The sequence below is a fragment of the Xylocopa sonorina genome, chromosome 5 (genome assembly GCF_050948175.1).
Source record: "Xylocopa sonorina isolate GNS202 chromosome 5, iyXylSono1_principal, whole genome shotgun sequence".
NCBI classification, from domain to species: Eukaryota; Metazoa; Arthropoda; class Insecta; order Hymenoptera; family Apidae; genus Xylocopa; species Xylocopa sonorina.
In genome coordinates, this window is record NC_135197.1 from 4,902,204 (window position 1) to 4,919,393 (window position 17,190).

Below are 17,190 nucleotides of genomic sequence, written 5' to 3' on the forward strand. Positions count from 1 at the left end.
AAAAAAAAAAAAACGGAAGAAAAGAATGAAATTATCTGAAGAAGCAGCAATCTTTTTTCTCTGTGCTATCACGTGCTATCATTGTACTCTGGCACGTTGCATACGATACTCGGTTTTGATACGATTTTAGATTAAAGTTGAATGAAAATAATCTTTGCGTTTGAAAAGAGCAATAAGTACAGAAATACGGACGTAAAGGAGCTTCGATTGACTGGATCTAGTGTCAAAGTATACCGGTCCGCGCAGAGAAATTCTGTATCCCGGATTCCGAGCGAAGAAATTACGTCTACCTTCGTCAGAGAGCGAAGGAGGGAAGCAGAAGTTACGTTTTCTCCGCGCAAGGAGGAGGATTCTTCCTCTTTCATTGACGCCACGGCGTAGGTCCAACGAGGACAAAGGTTTTTCAACGCACAACGCACTTCGAATATGGATATGGACGATTATTTTCGATTACTATTCATCATATAGCCCTTTGTAACGAATATCCACAATCGGATGTGTCTTTCTTATCGCCAAATTACGCAGTCATCTCGTAAGCGATAGTTCGTATTCCCAGAATTGGACGAAGGCATGAGATTGCTTAGTGTGTCAAAGTAAAAACGTAAAAACCACAGAGAGGGAGCGAGAATGAATTAATTATTGTATTGTATAAACTAGACTACCGTATAAAAAAACATACTTTCATTCTGTATAGAACTTATTTACACTAAATAAAGAATAAATTATTAACATTGTACTTGGTGTAAAATATACTTTAATATATATATATATATATATATATATATATATATATATATATATATATATATATAGACATCCTGACATTAAGATGTTATATATGTATATATATTTATATATATGTATAATATCAAATGAATCGTAAAAATGATGAGAAATGCGTATAGACAGTTCTTACGAATTTGCTTTGATGAAAGAAAGAAATGATATATTCTGTGACCTCTTCATAAGAAACGACTGCGTAATTCTGGATAATTTGAATTATTGCGACAGACTATACGATTAATTGATCTAATTCATCGAAGAAGAAGCTGCTGCTGCGCAGCAGGATTGTCCTCGTCTATAACTCGGTAAATTACATTTTTTTTTCGGATTTTTCCGCCCGAATCCTTACTATTTGTTTACTTGTATTTTTTATATACTATTTGTCTACCGTAATGTCAAACGACGGCCTCGTTTAAGGGAGGGGAAGGGGACACTCGAGCGATCCAGCGTGTATAGGGGGATACCGAACGTTTCTGCGCGGCCCAGGATTAATTTGCCTGGAAGATCGGACCGCGTGGTAAAACACAGCCATCACGTAAGCTTCGCACTGATTACAAAATCTCTCATGCAGCTTCTCACGCGCCTACACTCATTCTCTTTCGTTCACACTCTTTCCCTTGCATACTCGCTCGTCCTCTCGACGCGCACACATACTTCCTCTTCAACTTAACGCTAGATACAATCGTAGATTACAAGTATGTACAATTAACTAGTTCTTACTGCGAAGATGATGACGAGGCCGTATACGAAGTAGTCTCAAGAATTTTTTCGTCCATTTGTTGTTTTTTTTTCTCGATCGTCTCTCGTTTCTCGTTAGTCTCGTTCTACTCCACGTATACATACAATGCAACACATTTTCACAATCAGACACGCACGCATACTTCAACTTTTCTAGACGAAACAAACTGTCTTCTTTTCTACAACATATCGGTTTTTTGTGTTGAATTCATAGCAGACTCTGCGAAGAGCTTCGTCGACGGCCTCGACTGTTCTTCAATCCGCTCTTTCGTTCTTTTTCTTTTCTTTCAAGGAAAAACATAGACATCTCATCACCGCCGCGAAATGGCACGCCCGTTTTCGTCTCTCGAGTATTGTGTTCAAGAATGAAACCAGATTATTTCTATCGTTTCTCGAGGAGCATAGGTTCTTCTCGTTTAATGTCGGAGAACGTCCGCTGAAGCGAGTCCAAAACGAGTATATTTCAGAAGTCGCGACCACCTTATTCTTCACGCCGATATGAGCGCTTTTGTTTTGTGTTTCTGTTGCCGTGAGAAGGTGAAGTTCATAAAGAAATTCGTTAATAATATGAACAAAGAATAATCGCTGTATATATGTATAAAATAATAATAATAATAATAATAATAATAATAATAATAATAATAATAATAATAATAATAATAAGTATAATAATAATAATAATAATAATAATAATAATAATAATAATAATAATAATAATAATAATAATAATAATAATAATAATAATGATAAGAGTAATAATAAAATAAAAAGAAACGTGGTCTATAAATAATATCAACAGCGTAATGCAAAGAATTCTTACGTACAACTTTGTAAAATCTTGAACGAAATCGTAAAATGCCGTATCAAAATCTGTATCATATCATAGGCTTAGTGGGAACAGTTGACAAAATTTGTACTCCGTTATTTATCAACCATGTATGCTCTTACTCAATATTAACTTCCTATTGATAATCTCGAACCTATACGGAATTATCTGGAAAAACAAAAATTTTTGATCACCAATGATTTGATTATTATTTTGACCTACTTTAGTTAAAGTAAAACGTTTAGTTTAGTATTATTTATAAGAGAGAGAGAGAGAGAGAGAGAGAGAAAAAATAATGTTTGGCCTGATTTAAAGCATCTACCAAGAGCCGTAAGTTTCGTACGACATCGAACGTCCTTTGTCTTTTCCCTCAGATTTCCCACTAAGTCAACGATACGCTGCAACAAATATGATAAAAATTGTCTTGTAAGAATATATGCAGTACCTCGATATTCTTGGACCGTATGGCGGTAACGGCGGAACAATTTTTCACCTTATTACGGCAACGTGCCTTCACAGTTAGCAACTGCAAGCGTGTGTTCGAGTCCGTTTTCTCTATCTGACCGTAAAAATCGTACGAGCACCGTATATATCTGTGTCTATGTGTGTTTTTTGTGTCCTCTGCTCCGTTACTCCACGAGTATCATTAATTATCACCTAACTTGGCATCCTTGCGGTATACTTGTCGCGGCTGGACACGCGGAGGAGTCTCTTTGCACGGAACTATTGTTCTCTTCATCTTCCTCCTCCTCCTCTTCCCTGGAAGATTCCTCCTCTTGGCCTTTCACCGGTGGATTTCTCGTCTCCTCGTTCGAAACTTCAGGACTTCGCGGCTTCTCCGTCGTTAAACTGGACTCCTCGCCATGGACAGGCGAGCCCTTCAGCTCATACCCCTCCTGGCAACGTGTCAATTTTAATCTAATCGGCGTGACCTTCGCCGAACGAACGTTTCTAGGCGCACTACCGCCGGTATCAGGATCGGTAGGTTGTTTCTCCTCCATATTGGCAGCCACTGCTGGATAAACGGGCTCATCCTTGGCCGGTTCCGGAGGCGGAGGACCTACTCTGCTGTCAGTCGGATGTCGTTCCTCTTCCTCCTCTTCCTCCTCCTCCGTGAGCAAGATCGGTAGTTCGTCTGGATAGTCATTGCCTTTGCCCAGCCTAATAATTAATTTCGGTGGTGCAGCACCACCCTCGAGGATCCTTACCCTAGCTTCTTTTCTACTCGACTGACGTTTCTTTCGTTTACCGTTCTTGTCCTTCTTACTTTTCCCCCTTATCTTCTCGTCGTTATCGAAACCGGCCATGATCATACGCCTGAACTTCATGCTTTCCCTTTTCAATTCCTCGATACTCGGTGTACTGCTAGGAATACTGCTCAACCGTTTCTTAGGCGGTCTGATTCTCGTCCTATCGTCCTGGCCGCTCTCCTGGCCGCCGATTATACTGCTGCCGATCTTGATCTTCAGCTTGGGCGGACCGTTATTCGTGGTGGTGGTAGCGGTGGTAGTAGTCGTCGACCTACCACCGCTGCTTTGCCTTCCTCTCCTACGATCCGCATTACCGATCGTTGCGTTACTGGAGCTAGCACCGTTGGTAGCACTACCCCGCCTTCTTTCTTCCTCGTTGACATCCATGAAACCGGCGGGTCTCTCTTTCCTTCTCTTCTTCTCCGTGTTCGCATCAACCACCGCTTTATAGTCCTCTCTGGTGGGTATGCTGGTCATCGAGGCAACCGCTTTCGGTATTGTTATCACTGTGCGATTGATCGGTGGCATGATGATCGGCGCGGATGTAGCCAAGTTACCACAACCCGGCTCGTCCATGTTCATATCCTGAGAACAGTACTGTCTGAGCAATTCCTTCTTTCTCATTCGCCTGAGGTTCGAGGTTCCGGAAGCGACGGAAGCACTGGTAGCGGCCGGAGCGATTATTACTGGCGCCTGTTGAGCAAGGGGCGGCACCGACGAGGCAGGAACATAGTTCGCGTCCAGGAAAGGACCTTTGATCTTGACTTTCAGCTGGTTCCTCGAGTCTGTCAAGGAGACCTTATTGGCGTCCACGAAGCCAGACGACGAGGCGTCGATGCTCACATCGAAGCTCGGCTTCGAGCAGTCTTCTTGCCCCTGCTTGTCTATCAACGCGGAACTTAGCTCCTTTTCGATATCCTCCTCGATATCCGGTAGAGCGGGATCGCTCGCGGAAACACCCGTGAAGGTGCGTAGGAAGTGATTTTCATACGTCTGGCCGTGCAATGTGGAAGAACTTGATGCGTCCAGGGTGGAATTGTACGTCCTCATGTCGACGGGACCGGGGATAAGCGGTAGGACGGTATCGAAGCTTTGTCCAGCGTTTAACTGACTTTCCACGACAGTGGAGTCATCGTGACCCGGGGAGCAAGAGAGCCTCCTATCCTCTAGATACTTTCTGGTACCTCCAGGACTGGAAAGTCTCGACTGGATGCTCTCCCCAGAAACAACAACCGTGGAGTCTCTCCTCTCGACACCAGCCGCTGCAGCGTCCGTCGACTTCTTCCTCTCTCTCATAGTGCGCAGATCAGCGATGTTCGCCTCGCTGGTTGAGTCTTCGTCGGAATCGAAATCGTATACCGTACCGACCAGCTTATTTTGAATGGAGTCGTCGTGTTGGCCAACTCCAGCGCCGGAAACCAACGCAAGACTTGAATTTTGCCCGCTCCTACCTCGTCCTCTGCCCCGTCCACGACCACGTCCTCTGTAACCGGAGTGTTGCGCTGAATTCTTGGCCCCTCTGCCACGACCTCGAGCTCCAGGCACACTCTTTTGAGCTTCCTGTCTCGGTGACTTTCCCGGAGACTTCCCTTGCAGCGACGTGACGCGAGCAGAGGTTCTGGTAGGTTTGGATGGTGACTTCTTTCCAGAGTGCTGGCTCTTACCGTCTGTCATCGGTTCTTGGAGGTTCTCGACGACGATATCACTGGTATGACTCTCTGGAGCTACGGTATTCAAGAAATTCATTGGCAAGGAGGGCGAGTCGGCTACCTGCGTTTGCAATTGCTGTTGCGCCCTTTCTATGGGTTCCGTGGGTGGAACGGTAACTTGTGGAGGCGGTGGCGGTGGTGGTGGTGGCGGTGTGACTATTTTAGTAGGCGAAACCATAGCCGCGGTAAGCGCCATGTTGTGCGAAGAAGACGTGAACGCTGCGGTACACGGTGAGGCTTGTAAATTCAACGAGTCCTCTAGTGGTTTTACGTGCGGCAACAACGACTGAGCTCCTGGGAAAGCTGCTCCGAATGCTGGCGGAAAAAGGGCCGGTCCTGGAGAAGGGTAAGGCAACGGTGCTGCGCAAGACTGCGGCGGAAATAGACTGACTGGGCCTGTACCGTAACTCGAGTCCGCATAATACGTTGCTTCCATAGAACAAGGTGTAAACGGAATGCCCGCTACGTTCTTGTACGGTGGAATGGAATGATCCTCAGCGGAGGAGGCGGAAGTGATCGAAGAAGATGTGGACCTACGAGAAGGCAAAACTTGACTTTCCGCCCATCTGGTGTCTGGTCGACCATTCATGTCATTGTACGGGGAATTTTGATCGTATTCTTGCTGCCTAACAACGTCGTCCTCCTTCTCGAGCACCCTGTCCATTATCTCGGCTGCCTGATCATCCTCCGATGATGGCAATCCAAGGAACTGTCTGTTTACCATTTCCATAGGATTTTCCTCGGGTATCTGCTGATCCAACATAGTTCTTTCGTGTTGTGGCTCTTGCTGGCTGTGAAGCATTGAATGTGATTGTGGTAAAAGATATTGTTCTTGTATACTGGATACGTTTAAATGAGCACGTGAAATAGACTCGTTTTCCGGAATAGATTCATTAGGAAACTGATGATTGCCGTATCGATGATTCTGCGTCTCCATCAAAGCATTCAAATGTTGCACGTCGCTAGGTTCGAAGCTGTTGATACTCGGTGGAACCCATCTCTCGTCAGTTTCTGCTCGATCAAGTTTCGATCGCTCCACCAAGCTTACTTTGTTTGCTTCTCGATCTTCCTCGTAGGCCGCGTATCTATCGTTACCACTCGAGTAACAAGTTTTCCTCTTCTCCTCTATCGTGCTCTTACAGCTGCTAGGTCGGGCATCGCTGGTAGCTATCTCGTCTACAGGAATTTCAATGCTCTTGACATTCAGAACTGGCTCTATTGTAGGCTCAAGAATTTTCGTCTCTTTCTCTGGTTGCTGAATCAGCTGCTGCTGTTGCTGATGAAGTTGTGGCGGTTGTGATTGTTGCGGTTGCTGCTGTTGCTGTTGTAACTGCTGCTGCTGTTCGAATGTTGCCTTCTCTATCGGTGGTTCCTCTTTTTTGATTTCGCCGTCTACAGGTACTGCCTCTAATTCGAACTGACTAGAATTTGATTTCTTCGAGAGTTCCATTCGTAATTTCTCGACAAGATGCAACGTTTCCCTAGCACTGTCTTCCTTCGAATCTTCCTTAAACCACAATTCGTTGTTGAACGAGAAACTCAATGGAACGCCCCGTTCTTCTGCATCTCTTGATACACCGAATCCATCTTCGTTCACTATCTCTGCGGTTAGCATATCCTGATCGAAGTCAAATAATTCCGAAACGCTCGCATCTTTACCATGTTGTGGAGAAAAGATGGACCGGTTTGCAGACTTTCGTCGTTTCTGATGCTGCTCCCTTTCTGAATTTTCAACTCTCTCCGAAATAGATTTCATATTGTCCTCCTCGTTATTACGTTTCTGAACATTATCCTCTACAGGAACGCTTTGCGGTTCCATACTATGCTGTTCAACGTTCTGTTGCTCGATGGTGTGTTCCAAAATCTTTCCAATATTTCTCTCTGTCTTTTTCCTTTCGACTGTAACTTTCTCAATTTGCGGTACCTCAGCAATATCCTTCTTTATCGACTCCTCTTCCACTCGTTCTTCCAATTTTGGCTTCTCGATGGTAATATCACTTTCATTAATATGATTTTTGCGATCCTCGTTCTTTACAGCATCTTTCATCCGCTGCCTCTCATCTAAAGACTCCTTTTCTTCCTTTTCGTCGTCACAAACAACTTTTTCCACCTTCACTTCCAAGTTTTTATTCCTGGACATCTTATCGTGGTGTTCACGTTTCTCCAACAATTTATCTAATCCCCTCAGCGACTTTTTCGGGCTGTCTCTTTCCGCTCTACGCTGCTTCATCTCTTCCTCCAAGGTATTGATCACATCTTTACCTCCAATCTTTTTAACCTTTTTCTCCTCGTTCTTCGCAGAGCTTTCCATTATCAGTTCGTTAACCTTTTCTTGTTCGATCAGCTTCTGCTCGTCCTTTTTGCTGTCTTCCTCGTCTGTCTTTTCTATTTCCTTAACAGGTTGTTTGTCGTTCAACCGTTTCTCCGGTTTCTTAATCGTCTCTTTCCCGGTCTTTTCATCCTTCGCAGCTGATTCGTTCGGTTTTCGCTTCCTACCTTCAGATTTGGTCTTTTTCTCTTCTTTTCGAAGCAAAAATTGTTGCTTACCAACTTGACCCGACTTTTTGGTAGGTCTGGACCCAGAAACACTTCTTGACCCATCATGATCTCCAGGCCCAACGAGCAGATCCTCATCAGTCTCGGTTCTTGTTGCTGTGATGACTGCTGATGCTGGTTGTTTCTTGTTGCTGTCTCTTTGATCCTGCTTCTTGACAGTTGCCTCCTGTTGTTGTGATTGTTGCTGTTGTTCTTTGGAGGTTCTACGAGGTTCCTCTCTCTCAATAGGCGGCTGAAACTCAGGTCCCCGCCGCCCGTCGGAAGTTTTAAGCTTCTTCTCGGGCAGCTTCTTGAGTTTCCGCCCTGAGATTGGTTTTCTTTCAGCTTCCTGTTGTTCTGGTGACGTTTTACTCAGCTGTTGTTTCCTGTGTACCGTAGACGTGGTTGCCGTGGTCGTTTTGCTTTTCGTTCTATTGCCAGTGTCACTTTCCGAAGAAGTAGAAGACGAAGAACCATCCACCAACTCGTCTGAGAATTTCCTACGCTCCGGGTTTTCGGAATCGCTGCTACTTTCCGAGGAGCTGCTACAGCTGTTACTACTGCTACTACTGTCACTATTACTCGAAAGTACCGACTTCCGTTCGCTCGGTTTTCTAGATCTTCTTGCACGATTATCCTTTGCCAGAATTTCTTCCTTTCTGGAGGCAGATGATTCTTCCTTCTTCGAAACGAGATCTTCTTTCCTGGACGAAAGCTCTTCTTTTTGAGAGGACGAAGAAGAGGAGGATGAAGAGGAGGACGAAGACGAAGAGGATGAGGAAGAGGATGAAGATGACGACGACGAGGATGATGTTTCCTCTTTTCGCGATGAAAGTTCTTCTTTCCTGGATGAATCATCCTTTCTAGACTCTTTCCTTTTTCCAGTCTCCGGCGATTCCTTTTTCGACCTTCCGTCAAGTGCTTCCTGTTCGGTTGGCTGTGTAGTTTTAGTACCCATACCACTTTTTATATGTTCCGCGGCCTTCTTCGCAGCTTGTCTCTGCGGCACATACGCCAAAATCTCTGTTCCATCGCCGAATTCTTTATCGAAATCGTAGACATCGTTATTTTTAATCTCTTTCGATTGTTTGTTTTCCCTCTGCTTTTTGTTAGGACTTTTCTCTTTTGTTTGCTTCGAAGAGGAACACTTCGGAAGTTCTTCAACGGGAGACTTCAATATTTCTGGCGCGGTTTCAGGCGCTGAATTGTCTTTCTTGCTCTGTTGTGTACGTTGCATGATTTCGGAAGCCTTTTTCGCAGCTTGCCTTTGCGGCACAATCAAAGCAGAAGGTATGTATTCTTTCTTTTTAGCACTAGCTTTACTTTGATTCTCTTTATTCTTCGATCCTGTATTGTGATATACTGACTCTGAATGTCTGGATTCTTTACTAAAGCTTTTCTGCGAATTTTTCGACAAATTTGCCGCGGAAAACTCCTTGACAGCTGCTTTAGTAATTAACACCGCAGAGTGGGACGCGTGTTCTTGTGAATCCGAATCTGTATCTGAGTAAATGGCCGAAGCAGTAAGATGCTTCGTAGCTTCACTGCTTAACGTTAATAGTTCGTCACTTTCACTGCCAGAAGCACTTCCTAATTCTTTTTCCATATGTTCTAACGTATGCGATCTACTATTCACAAGTTTCTCGTTCTCACTGTTTTCCCTAAGCGTCGAATGCAATTTATCCGTCGTTTGAGCAGTCTTTTTCGTCTTTCTTTGAGATAACTTGGTTTTCGACGCAACGTTCGTTTCCTCTTCTGTACTCGATTCACTCTCAAGCTTCAAATTCTTCGACTTTTCCGATGTTTTCGCCTTCGTCGCGTCCGTTTCACTGCTACTGACAGATGACACATCACTGCCATAGAGGTTCTTCCTTCGGACGGAGCCGTTGAAGTACAATTTTTTACTAGAGGCACCATTGAAGTCCTGTTGCTGTTGCTGCTGCTGTTGTTGCTGAGTTTTCTCGTCGTTAGTCGGAGAATCTATACCAGCGATTCTGGCAACGATCGTGTCAAAGTCGTGCGTGTGATCCTCCGAATCAGGATGAGAATATAAACGATCATAAATCGAAGGTCCATGATTGGCTTCCATTACAGCGGCGGCCGCAGTCGGTGGTAGAGGTGGGCCGGACATTACCAAAGCTTGCTTGTGAAAAGTTTGCTCTCGTAATCTCAAGAAAGATCGACAGAGTTTTTCTCTTCTGCCGACCATATAGCACAGGTTTCGAACTCTCTCTAGGTCTTGGCGCAATTGCACGAACGTCCTCATCTTTTCAAGATCTGCTGCTTGTCCTTGGTTACGCGATCCACTACCCGAAAGTTCGCCACAACGCGGTGCTAACAGCGGTTTATTATGGCCGGCCTATAAAATCAAATAAATAAAATTAAATATACTTCATTTAAAAAAAAAATGATTGAAATGAAAACAAAATAGAAAGCAAATGGATCGGAACGATCTCAAAAATAGATGTAAAATAATAGTAATTAGACATCAATTGTATAACGTAAGATTGGTTATCATTAACAAGTTTTTAAAAGTCACTTACTCTTCTTTTGAGTTTCCAATAATTGTAAATGTAGACAATACCATCAGAGTCCACGTCCAACTGCTGCGAAGCAATATCCTTTAAACTCACGTGTTTATCGAATTCTGCTTCAATTTCCTGTAACCTAATAAAAAAAATGCATTTTATTCATAGGATATACTTTAAATACAAGCGTAAACGATTTAGCAAAAGATTTAATAAATAATGTAATGAACCTACTTCGCAGCACGTGCTTGATTTTTCTCCTCAGAAGTCATATCTTTTCTCTTGCGCCTCCTAGACTCCGCGTCTTCGGAATCTGATCCTGCTTTATCGGCTCCACTCCCTATACTACTCCCAGTGCCTTGAACTTTATCTTTAGTATTTGTTCTACTATGCTTCTGGCAATAGGACTGTAAACAAAATATTCACACATTTTTATTTTGAATTACTTAAAAAAATATAAATTACATTTTTAAATTATAATTAACATATTCTGCGTATGTAATTAAAATTTTTTTTAATGTTATTATTTTGTATAATTTTAGCAGGCAGATTCTATTTTTCTTCTGTGCTTACATTATTAAAAAGTATTTCATTCATTCTACCATATTCAAAGTAATTCTTTATTGACTAATACCCTTAATTTTACTCCATCATCAGCCATTTCATCTTCAATGATTGCCTTCATCTCCAAACCATATTTGAAGGCACACGTTACGTGATAAGCTGTCTTACACGTCTTTATACTGCACTGAATGCAAGCACCGACCCTTTCCCGACACAGCACGCATATTAGGGCCCATCGACTTTGCTATAATTAAAGATTCATTATATGAATTTCAAACTAAATTTGCCTTTAATAAAATTACATTGTATGTTCATATTGATATATCAGATGTACCGGAATGCTGGATATTTTAGTAATGGGTTCCATTCTTTCAACACAGCCAATACTGACTTCTGGGATCCATAAAGCACAAGAGACATGAGCCCATTTTTGGCCACTACGAGTACACTTCATAGCACCACCTTTGTTAGGACAAAGAACACAATCTGGCCTTTGACTCAGAGAACAAGTTCTGCATAACCATGAACCATCTGGTATCGAAGTAATTCCATAACATGCTTGGTGCACACATATGTTACAACAATCACAAAATACCATTTCATTTCCTTCTTCAGAGTCAGGCTAATAAAATAATTATTTTACAAATGATAATTAAATGATTGGCATTTTGAACAATTGGCGTTACTGCACGAAATTAATAAAAAACACTTACAGATCTACAAACGTCGCAAATCACATTTTCATCATATTCAATACCAAGGCCTTCTTCGTTCTTTACAATAGTTTGTATTCTTTCCCAACAACGAACTTCTAATTCTTCTATTACACGTTCCAATTGCGATTCTGTGATGGGTGATTGACCAGCCTAAAATCGTAATATGCTAATGCAATAAAATCGCAACATCTTAAATATACATTTACGCTTATGTTTTATGGATTTGCAAAATTTACAAAAATATATATTATTTCAATTATTTACGGATTAATGATTGTGAACTATGTAAATTTCGGTAATTATAGTTATTTGTATCCATTAAGATGGTAATTTTTTATTTCTTCCATAGCTTCGTAGCATTATATATAAAAAGACATAATATTAATAAAATAAAAACAATTGCTAGGAAATTATTAATTTTTATTTAGTTGCGAAATTATATCATTCGTGTTAACTATGAAAATCTTTTGCTACACTTAACTAATTCAAGATTCATTCAAGGAATAAACAATCTTGACATGAAAAGAACTACCGAATTTCAAATATACCTGTGCACGTTCACCATTTAATACATCCAACCAAGCAATATCAGTATCATCTAGGTCATAAGCACAAGCTTTTTCTGCTCGTGCCGGCGTTGTGCTTAAATGGTGATCTTCAGGGTTGAAATAATCATCACGAGATATCCGAACGAATTTCTTAGGTCTATAAGAACATTATTACCAAAATAAAATTACTAAAACTACTTAACAGCCATATCAAGACAAAGGTAATGTCTTGTATTTATTTATTTATTTATTTTATCAATGTTACTGTTAACGCACATTTAAGTTCCAGTTAATAACTGGAAAAAATGGTTTTATATTTTTCGATTAAATGAAGCAACTATATTTCCAAATTATTCTTGATATATTAGTACTTATTGAGAACATTAAAGATAGTTTCTCAAACTACAGTAATCAGTTTTGTGGCATTTCTTATATTATGCAAAAATATGCTTTCATACTCATATGTATAGCTACTTCTATTCTCTCAGTAACGTACGTAAAATGTGGGGACTATGATAGCACATTTAACAGTAATATAGATTGGCAACTTATAATTGACATAATAAATTATATCTTGAATTTCACAAAATCATTTGTATTTAAACGTATTTTAGAAAAAGAAAATTAATTTGTAAGACTTACAGTTTAAATTCACTGTGCTGCTTTATGGGTGTTGCTTGAGTCATAGTGACTGTTGGTTCAGGAAGAGAGTCTGGGTTAACAGGTACTTGAACACCTCTCTCCCATTCTTGCTTCCATTGATCAGTAATGACCCAATATTCATTGGGACTTAATGGCTCACTGTCAGGTAATTTCATTGCGCTGATCAAATCCTTACGAAATAATTCTGCAGGAGCCTCAGCAGAGGAGCGATTATATATACTAGAGATTTTGATGTCACTAAGAGGTCTGGGGGTCCAGGATGCCCCTCCTTGACTGGACGACGCCATCGTCTCCTCCTCTTCTGAGGGCCCCATGGTAGCTGCCAGCGACGACGAGCCCGTCGCTGGACCCAGCCTACATTTGCGCCTTTTGATTGCGCCTGGGCAAGACGCCAAATCATTGTCGTTTCTATTTATTCGTTTGCCTCGCTGTGCCATTCTACTATACCAAGTGAGCTAGCGGTACGTGGCACGTGCAGGTGAGCCGCGCACACCCTAAAATGTTTTGTTTGTAAATGGAGAACGAGTAATTAAAAATAATTTTTTCATGAATGCTGGTTTAATTACTCACTACATAGTCGTCCATGTATTTATTATCTAGAAAGCGGATTCCTCTTGGAGCTGTAACATTAAGGCACGGTTACAGTTACTATTTAAACAGAAAAAAAAAAAAAAAAAAAGAAAGAAAGAAAGAAAAGTTTCTTTAAAATTCTCCAAATAATTATCAACTTAGTTTTGACACTATTAATAATTTATTATATAAAATTGATTATCTTTTGAAAATTATTGTATGGTTTAGAAAAAAATATTACATAAAGTAAAGTATCCATGCTTAGACATAACAATTGGAGCACATCAATTCAAAATGAAAACAGAACCGTGTATAAACCAAACAATTAATATACTGTAATAAATAGACTGAAATTAACAACCATTGAACAAGTATTCGAAAGAAGAAATAATAAATCTACCAAATGTAATACGTAAACACAAGAGTAGTACACAACATTAACTGCGTAGAAAAAAATGTGGTCTCCAGTTATTCAATGATATTTCAGATGATGCACACTGCATAGTATTCATAATCTAATTGGAAACATATTATTGTACACAAGAGAAGGATAAAATGTATGTAAACAACTGCTATTGAACAGAGATCACAAGCGCAAGACCCAAAGCATTCGTTCGCAAACAGAATCTATAAAGGTAGCACTTGAAATGATAACTATTGGATAACACAAATTCACAATTCTACGAATTAGCACACACTAAGAACTTTATATCATAATTCTAATAACGCAGACACGTTTGAGAGCATAAAAATCGGACAAAAGGACTGATGGTATAGACCGATTGTATTGCAGGGGGTCTGCGGCCGTTGATCCTCGATGGCCGCCGCGGAGAGGTTATAAATGGGGCAGTCCAGCAGGAAGAGTTAGAATTGGAACGAAATCGTTTCCCCGTAACGTAATAAGGGCCTGAGTAGTTGGTAAAACACAATGATCCTCGAGAAACTGATCGCCGTGGCGGGTGGCATGTAAACATTGCGACGGAGTTACTCCGCGGCGACGCTCGAGCGGCGCCGAGGCTCGACCGTGAAGGATCGCCGTAAGACTTTCGATGACTCGACACGAGGAAGTCGAGATTCGCGGTCGAGAATAGACGTCTAGAAGAAGATCGGGCGGAGAGTCGAAAATGCTCACGGGTCCATTGGGCTGGTGGTGCTCCTGCTGGCCGACAACATTGACAATATAGATGGCGACAGGCTCGACTCGCACACCAATCTCGACACACAGGTATACACATGTAAACACACACCAAGCAAAGTTCGAGTACACATGCACATGAGTGTAAGTAAATATGCACACGCGACGTGAAAACACAGGTACGCAGAAACGTGAATGTATACGCACACAATCCTGGCACGAACACGCGAGCACAAGTTCGACACGCACACGCAAACATGAACACGCACGCGCGCGCAAGAGAGAGCAGGAACGAAAGAGAGAGAAAAAGATAGAGATGGTTGGAAGGCAGTAAATGCCTTATTATTGATCTATCGACAGAGAGGGTGATTTCGCGCGCGATGATGCACGTGACAAATAATAGCCGGTATGTCTGATCGTGAAGGATCGAATTATTCTTCGATCGGTAACTTCGAGATGGCAGTAGTCCAAGTACGCCTCTGTCACGGCAGCCTAACCAAGATGTCCTCATTAGCAATTCGAGTCGCAGCCGCGACCAGCTCGGTTTTACTCACTTCGTGGGCCGAGGGCTCCTGTCGAGCTCACTCGACGCCCTCAAATAGCCTCCGTAAGGACACCCGATGGCTTTCTTCCTCGCGCGGTGCACCCAATCGATATTATATTTACATTAATGTGGATACTGCTGTTTGGCGCCATCATGCCTAAAAAAATAACTGTCTGAGCGCGGAGTCACGTGACCCCGCGACACGGCGAGATCTCGCGATCGCTTTTATCCGCGGACCACGAGGGGCTCTGGAAACAGAGCAGAATAAGAACCTGTGGAATATTTACCACGTGCATGCTTCTAATAAACCTTCTCCCCTTACAGTCTAAGACACGCAGTTGACTAACGTAAAAGACATCGGTTTCTGATCAAACAATAGCGCATTTCATAAACACAATTTCTCTGCTATTTTTAATATCCTATATTGGATGCCATAGTGTACTTTATGTTTCGCAAATAACGCGACGCGAGGAGAATTTAAACAGTTCAAGAAAGACTGAGACACGTGTACTGTTATTTATACAATTTACCCCTAAAAAATCTTTCACGCGCAATAAATCACTATATTGCTTAGAATTTTTGTTAATAGACTATAGCACAGTAGCGCGATCCTGAAGTAACTAGTAGTACTACAAATTTTTTAAATTTGACTTCGATGCTTAACTTGCATCTGATAAAAAACACAGATCATTTTTATAAATTTCTATATTACTGTAATAATAAATTATATTAACGTTATAGCAACGTTGCTATCAACAATGTATACTAACATTTCTTTCTTCAATCAACATTTTACTAATTCTATTTAGTATACTTTTTTTATATCACTCGTGCTCTTAAACAAGCATTAAACATAGAAATCTAGTAATAACTGAGGAGTGTCCTTTCAGGGAAAAAATACAATGTTTTTATTGCTTCATTTTCCAAAGCAAAGAATAAATAGTTGTTGTACAGATCAGTTGCTGTACAGTAATTGAAACTAAATGACTTGTTAAATTATAAAATTAGTTTTGTCATGATATCTTATAATTTTACTGTAAAAAATTTACTACCTTATAGAGGTTATATCGACGTTTGACACAAATTTTAATCAAGGGATTCATCCTTTTTTTCTTAATTTTAATATAAATAACATTACGTAGGATGGAACAGGTATCTTAGAAAATATTATTTTTCTGATAATTAACAGAAATTTTATGATAATAAGTTACCATCTTCTAGGATTTGAAAACGAAAATCGATCAGGCTGGCCGTACAGCCGAAGAATTTACAAAACTTTATTATGAAAGTTTAGACAAACGCAGATATGTAAGTAATTTAATTAATAGATTGATAGAAACGAATAAAAAAATGTAAAGTTATTAAGTTATTATAAAACACTGATTTTAGCTTATATCACGATTGTATCTGGATACTGGAACTTTGATATGGAATGGGAATGGCATAGAAGGCAAAGATAATATACAGAAATTTTGGACCGATTTGCCACCTTCGGATCATTCTATTTTTACGCTAGATGCTCAACCAATAACGGGTAAATAATTATGTGCAAGTAGTAATATATGTTTAAGTGCCAAGTTTTTGTAAAGTTTTGCTTTTATAAAAGAAAAGAAAGAATTATCTGTTACAAATTAATTTATACAAATAGATGTTTGAATATGTTATTAGGACCCGAAGTAGCAGATCAATTAACCTTTCTTGTGAAAGTTGGAGGACAAGTAAAATATGATGATAAAACAGCAAAACCATTTAACCAAAGTTTCTTAATCGCAGCAATGGGAGATAAATGGAAAATTGTAAGCGATTGTTTTCGAGTACAAGAAGCCCTAGAAAATGTAAATTAATATACAGAATAAGAGATGCGTTCCAAGATGTTTAGAGAAATCTTTGATTCAATATTCCTTTTTATTTCTATCGTCGGTCTTATATCAATGTATAAAGCGATATTAAAATTTTCGTATTAGTGAATCAGTACGTTGGTCGATCATTTAGGAATAACTTTACACGAGAAAGAACTAAAAATAAATATAGATATAAATACTTAGACATAAACATTACTATAATACATATCGTATAAAACA

The 17,190-nt window shown here is 40.6% G+C and overlaps 2 protein-coding genes across 5 annotated transcripts; one reads left to right on the forward strand and one right to left on the reverse strand.

Annotated features, from left to right (window-relative positions):
- Window positions 1-853: 853 nt before the first annotated feature.
- Rno (PHD finger protein rhinoceros) lies at window positions 854-15,283 on the reverse strand. 4 transcript variants are annotated; one of them, XM_076894944.1, is made up of 13 exons: window positions 15,120-15,283; window positions 13,431-13,480; window positions 12,840-13,354; window positions 12,198-12,354; window positions 11,647-11,799; window positions 11,268-11,555; window positions 11,004-11,177; window positions 10,604-10,776; window positions 10,385-10,508; window positions 2,841-10,200; window positions 2,670-2,745; window positions 2,346-2,515; window positions 854-2,042 (listed from the first exon to the last, which is right to left on the reverse strand). In XM_076894944.1, the coding sequence occupies exons 3-10, from the start codon at window positions 13,295-13,297 to the stop codon at window positions 3,001-3,003; spliced, it is 8,727 nt and encodes a 2,908-aa protein (XP_076751059.1). In that variant the 5' UTR covers window positions 13,298-13,354; window positions 13,431-13,480; window positions 15,120-15,283; the 3' UTR covers window positions 854-2,042; window positions 2,346-2,515; window positions 2,670-2,745; window positions 2,841-3,000. The 4 variants fall into 4 exon arrangements, with proteins under 4 accessions (XP_076751059.1, XP_076751060.1, XP_076751057.1 ...); XM_076894945.1 differs by adding an exon at window positions 14,563-15,057 and having other exon boundaries at window positions 2,346-2,745; XM_076894942.1 differs by adding an exon at window positions 14,210-15,057 and having other exon boundaries at window positions 2,346-2,745.
- A 764-nt stretch (window positions 15,284-16,047) lies between these two features.
- Window positions 16,048-17,077, forward strand: Nxt1 (NTF2-related export protein 1). The gene is made up of 4 exons (XM_076895273.1): window positions 16,048-16,261; window positions 16,331-16,417; window positions 16,499-16,643; window positions 16,778-17,077. The coding sequence occupies exons 1-4, from the start codon at window positions 16,253-16,255 to the stop codon at window positions 16,951-16,953; spliced, it is 417 nt and encodes a 138-aa protein (XP_076751388.1). The 5' UTR covers window positions 16,048-16,252; the 3' UTR covers window positions 16,954-17,077.
- The last annotated feature ends 113 nt before the right edge of the window (window positions 17,078-17,190 follow it).

Coding starts and splice junctions, on each gene's coding strand:
- Rno (XM_076894944.1), bottom strand. CDS start 13,297: ATGGCACAGCGAGGCAAACGAATAAATAGAAACGACAATGATTTGGCG. Junction 11,178..11,267: donor CTAAAATATCCAGCATTCCG/GTACATCTGATA, acceptor CTTTAATTATAG/CAAAGTCGATGGGCCCTAAT. Junction 10,509..10,603: donor AATCAAGCACGTGCTGCGAA/GTAGGTTCATTA, acceptor TTTTTTTATTAG/GTTACAGGAAATTGAAGCAG.
- Nxt1 (XM_076895273.1), top strand. Junction 16,418..16,498: donor GTTTAGACAAACGCAGATAT/GTAAGTAATTTA, acceptor CACTGATTTTAG/CTTATATCACGATTGTATCT. Junction 16,644..16,777: donor AGATGCTCAACCAATAACGG/GTAAATAATTAT, acceptor ATATGTTATTAG/GACCCGAAGTAGCAGATCAA.